Here is a 5,316-nt window from a genome sequence, read left to right on the forward strand (position 1 = left end):
TGGCCTCTGTACATCTGAAGCAGACTGCTGATATTGCATGGATGGCCCATGCACATTGGTTTGCAAACCTAGCAATGGACTTGGTAGGTTTTACATCAATTTTTCACAATGTGGGACTGATACATAATTCCTTCAGAATCAGCTTAATAGCTTGATTCTGGTGATGGTGTTGCATGCCAGTTATACTCCTCCCCTCCTGGCATGCTACCATGCATACCTCAGACACCAAGATGATGAGGTTAGCTTCCATGATCAAATGCAGCTAATTCCCCTTAGTGCATTTAGCATAATCAACAATATCAGCACCATCAGTCCTGCATTGGACCCCACATGCAGCTGATCCCAATTCTAGCTTTGCATTCCCTTGGTGGCTATATCGTTCCAAGGAATATGCAGCAGGATTCCCAAAGATTGCAAGGCAAGGGATTGTTTTCCATGGCCTGGGATTTTTTTAAGGTATGTTACTTATTCTTGTCACTGCAAATAGTTGATGATGGCCCAGGGCTTATGGCCATTGCCTGAGGCACCAATTGCAGACTGTCTTTATGGCCATATTGAGGAGCAGGTAAACTACTGCATCGAAAATATTTGGAAATATGCCGATGTTGTCAACAGTCAGGGTGAACAAATTGACCATTCCTACACTAGGTGGTGGGCGTTGCACAGGTTGTTGGGCATGCTGCTTCAATAGTTTACATGTTTTTGACTGTGGAGTTGGTTGAATATACATTGCTGTGAATGTTGATCATTTATGAGATGCTGCCCATTTGCATGATGTCTGAACCCCCACCCATCCACATGATGTCCAACAATCTGCCCATCTGCATGATGGCCTGAGTAGGTTTATTTTTTTTGCAGTTTATGATGCACACCCTTTAGCTCTGAGTACCTGCCCAATCTATGGTGTTGAAGCACCTGCCCATTTGCAAAATCTTGGGAACACCACCCATCCAATGTTCAAGAGCCAGCATATCCTAATAAAACACAAGATCTGCATTGCCTACTAAATCTTACATGAAACTTTGCAGCTTCAAATCAACAGTTCTCCAGTTGCAACTGGTCTAGATTGTAGGTCATCCATCTGCAGTGATTGACACATGGGAATGTGCACCAACTGATGTACATTGGCATGCATGTAGTATGCCAGGCATGCTCTGGCACTGTCTACAGCTCCCACCCCATGCTCCAATGCTGAACCTGAAAATGCAATGATCGTCTCTGTGTTGTAGCACAGCTACAGATTCAACATTGGAATGACAAAGTCCAAGGGTGGGTAGTCACCCATGGTTACCAGCATGTCATACCATGGATCCCATCCATTGATATCCCTGTGGTAACAAGTTGCCCAATTCACCATCACAGACATGCTGCTATATGTGGAGCTCCATATCAGCAGTATGGAGCTCATATCTGAATCTGCCCACTGTTCCACCTGTTTGCCAAGGCAGATCAATGCTTCCCTGCCATCTGCATACATTTGTGGATGGATGACATGCAGGATTGCAGATAACAGGGCATTGGTGTCAGACATTTGGTCGACCCATTCCCTTGTAGAAGTGTTTTCCATCCTGGATTTGAGCAGCTGTGAGGCTTCCAGGAAGCCATTTTGGGGCTTCAAGACAGATGAGTGCTTTATTCACAAGGAAAGAAATGATCACCCACCCCATGACCCTGTTGAAACCATGTGGGTGACAGGTTGATGGCACCTTTCAACTTAGCATTATTGCAGAAATATGACTTGTCCATCCACCATGCCTGTGGGGAAGCCTTTATGCTCTCCCACAGTGGTTCCCTCAGAAGATGAAGGCAGTTCCATATGTTGGCCTGCCATTGCATGAAGTCAGTAGAATATGAGATTCTGCATTCCCTTACCCTTCTTTTTGGGCTGAGAGCATCTGGCAAATACCAAACATGGATGGTGTTTGAGTCAGTCACCAGAATGGATGGCTCAGTCACTTCTGTGTATCTCTCAGCAGCTTCTGCATTGCAGGTTTTTCCACCCTGATTTTTCCTGACATTGACTATGGAAAGATGAAAACTTCCATCACACCATTATGATGGACTTACTTGGGCAACGATAGGCCTGTGAGATTACTGATGATATGCAATCTGCTTCACATAACACCAGAAATGGAATCAATATATCTGGAAGGGCATGAGGTCTGCTCAATACCTCCTCTTGAAATCTGGCTTTCATGTATGACACAATGCAGTCTGTTAGTTCCATTCACCATCTGTAGGGGGTTTTAGATGTGTCTTGCATAGTATTCATGCTTGGGGTGGATGAGGTCAGAGTTGTATAGTGGGCAAGCCACTTGCAGCTTGTTGGAAAATTACAGCATGTCAGGACACTTGCCTCAATATTTTGCTGTGATCCAATCAATATGTTGTGATGCTATATGTGCTATTGGTGTTGGGCCTGTCTTATGTTGTGACAGGGGTGGATCTTACTAGACAGACCTGTCCTTGTTTTATGGTGATATAAACAATATTACTGAAGGGCCCATCCATATGTTATGACCATATAAATAATACTGCTGAAGGGCCTGTCCTTATGTTGTGACCACATAAATGATACTGCTGAAGAGCCCTTCCATATGTTGTGATGCTATAAATGATATTACTGATGGGCCTGTCTTTATGTTGTGACAGGGGTGCATCTTACTAGATGGGCCTGTCTATGTGCTGTGATGCTGTAAATGATATTACTGACAGGCCCCTCTTTATGTTGCAACAGGCATACATGTTGCTATTGATGTGCCTGTCTCATGTTGCAACAGGGGTGTATCTTACTAGATGGGCCCTTCCATATGTTGTGATGCTATAAATGATATTACTGATGGGCCTGTCTTTATGTTGTGACAGGGGTGCATCTTACTAGATGGGCCCATCTATGTGTTGTGACACTATAAATGATATTACTGATGGGCCTGTCTTTATGTTGTGACAGGCATACATGTTGCTATTGATGGGCCCATCCATGTGTTGTGACTGTGTAATTGATATTACTGACAGGCCCATCTCATGTTGCGACAGGGGCATATCTTACTAGATGGGCCTGTCCATCTGTTGTGACAATATAATTGATAATACTGACTGGCCTGTCTTTATGTTGGGACATGGGTGGATCTTACTAGATGGGCCTGTCCATGTGTTGTGACAGGCACATCTTACTATGGATGGGCCCACCCATGTGTTGTGATGGTATAAATGGTATTACAGAAGGGCCCATCCATATGTTGTGATGCTATAAATGACATTACTGATGGGCCCATCTTTATGTTGTGGCAGGGATGTATCTTACTAGATGGGCCTGTCTATGTGTTGTGACACTGTCAATGATATTACTGAGGGGCCTGTCCTTATGTTGCAACAGACATACATCTTGCTATGGATGGGCCTGTCTATTTGTTGTGACAGGGGTATATTATCCCAAAGACAGGCCCTTCCATATGTTGCCAACTCTGTAATCTATCATAGATGGGCCCCTCTTTATGTTGTGACCCTATAAAGCATATGATGGGTGGGCCTGTCCATATGTTGTGACCTTCTTCATGATACAATAGGCAGGCCCATCCATGTCTTACAGTAGCTTAGCATACTTACTTGGTCATGGGCCTGTCTATATGTTGCAGCATCCTTACCCTCCACAGGCCCTCCCATATGTTGTGGAATTGCATTTATGGGCCCATATGTATGTTGCTCTCACTATAGGCCCTCAGGCCTGTCCATGTGTCATGGCTAATCTATTTAGACAGGCCTGTCGCAGGGTCTATATAAGTGTTGGCATTTTGGCATGCAGGCTACCTATAAGTTGTGACTAAATGGACTACATGGGGTCAACCTTGGGCTGTACACAGAAGAGGACATCATTGGGCAGGGCATCCATGGGTGGGATGTTGACAGGGAAGTGGTCAGTGAACATCAGTAAGTCACTTTGAGCTGTGAAGCTCTCCACAGTGCTCCATAATACACAGAGTCCCCTAGCTAGGTCCAGGCTGGACAGATGCACCCAACAACACTTTTTGCTATGGCTAGTTGCCTGTTACTATGGAATGGTCACATTGTCATGGAACTTTGTCCAGTACCTTACTTACTATGGATTGCTATGGAACTTTCATGCTTAGATGTCACTGTACAAAACTGGCCAGACTGTATTCTCCTTGGGGAGTTGTCCAGTACTCCCCATCTCAATGTTTACTTTGCAAACATGTGATCACTCCACAACTAGGAACAGTTCACAGCAGGTATGACAGGAACAGGAGCATTGGCATCAATTGCATACTACATGTAATGACAGGTATGACAGGACTAGGTATTATGAAATCAAACAAGGACTGCCTGAATGTGCTGGTACCTCTCTACATTCGAAGCAACCTCTTGCAGTGCAGCCCTGATATGAGGAGTCAGCACAAGTACATTGGCTGCCCCAGTACTTACCATCCTTCCTTCACCCACTGAGAAAGCTGATCACACAACCTTGCACCATGATAGGGATTATGAAGGATGTCATTCAGCACCTTCATCATGCCATGGACGATGGAATTGTAAGCCTTGCTGGAGAATTGAGGCATCATCTTTCCTGTGCTGTTCTTCACAAATCCATCCAACACACAATGATACTATGAGAAAAGTTTGAGTTGCAGTGACTTGGGGTGTAAAATAACTCACTGTGGCTGCAACAAGAGCCAGACAGGAAAGGGGAACTGAATTGTTGAAGGACTCAGGATGCTTATCCACAATTTGATAGGTCCCAGTATAGTAGAATTGTATGACAGCTTCCTTGAGGGCAGGGTGAGCGAAATTCCTGGTTTTTCCCTGATAAACCAATCCATTAGTAGTGCAGACAACAAACCACATGAATGTACATTCTTGTTGAAACCATCTTGCAGGAAAAGTGAGTTGTCAAGGAGCTTTGCAGCAGTGGTCTATATCCATTGTACATGAACCTGTGGTGCAACATCAGAAGAAGGGATAAGGTTGTAGGCAGATGGCATGGTTGCCAGCATAACTGACTTCAATTCTGAATGCCAGGTAGATATATCACCAAGGAGCTACCAGTGGTATGTCAGTAGCTGTAACTGAAAGATGGGACTACTTATGAGGCATGCCATATCTTGCTTGTGGTCAGGCCAGTAACCTATGAAGTCAGGATAATGAGACATGTATAAAGCAAAAATATTGTTACTCACCATCTTCAAATTGCACACCACATTGATTCCACTCAATGATGACAGTGACAAGCACCTCTGTTATGGAGAGGTTGAGGTCATGAGATTTTGATGGGAATGGGTTAGAAAGTGCATGTGCAGCCCT

The 5,316-nt window shown here is 44.4% G+C and overlaps 2 protein-coding genes across 2 annotated transcripts; both read right to left on the reverse strand.

Moving 5' to 3' along the window:
• Positions 1-898: 898 nt before the first annotated feature.
• Positions 899-2,197, reverse strand: F5J12DRAFT_789237 (uncharacterized protein; the record flags this gene model as incomplete). The annotated part of the gene is made up of 7 exons (XM_051743756.1): positions 899-974; positions 1,015-1,061; positions 1,124-1,234; positions 1,259-1,612; positions 1,663-1,824; positions 1,873-2,021; positions 2,068-2,197. The coding sequence occupies 7 exons, from the start codon at positions 2,195-2,197 to the stop codon at positions 899-901; spliced, it is 1,029 nt and encodes a 342-aa protein (XP_051593943.1).
• A 2,030-nt stretch (positions 2,198-4,227) lies between these two features.
• Positions 4,228-4,997, reverse strand: F5J12DRAFT_789238 (uncharacterized protein; the record flags this gene model as incomplete). Its single annotated transcript, XM_051743757.1, has 6 exons — positions 4,228-4,284; positions 4,366-4,393; positions 4,441-4,622; positions 4,672-4,818; positions 4,869-4,928; positions 4,950-4,997. 6 exons carry the CDS (start codon positions 4,995-4,997, stop codon positions 4,228-4,230), a joined length of 522 nt encoding a protein of 173 aa, XP_051593944.1.
• Between the last annotated feature and the right edge of the window lie 319 nt (positions 4,998-5,316).

The sequence above is a fragment of the Pisolithus orientalis genome (genome assembly GCF_024613125.1).
Source record: "Pisolithus orientalis strain OTSU chromosome Unknown F5J12scaffold_440, whole genome shotgun sequence".
In the NCBI taxonomy this organism is placed as follows: Eukaryota; Fungi; Basidiomycota; class Agaricomycetes; order Boletales; family Pisolithaceae; genus Pisolithus; species Pisolithus orientalis.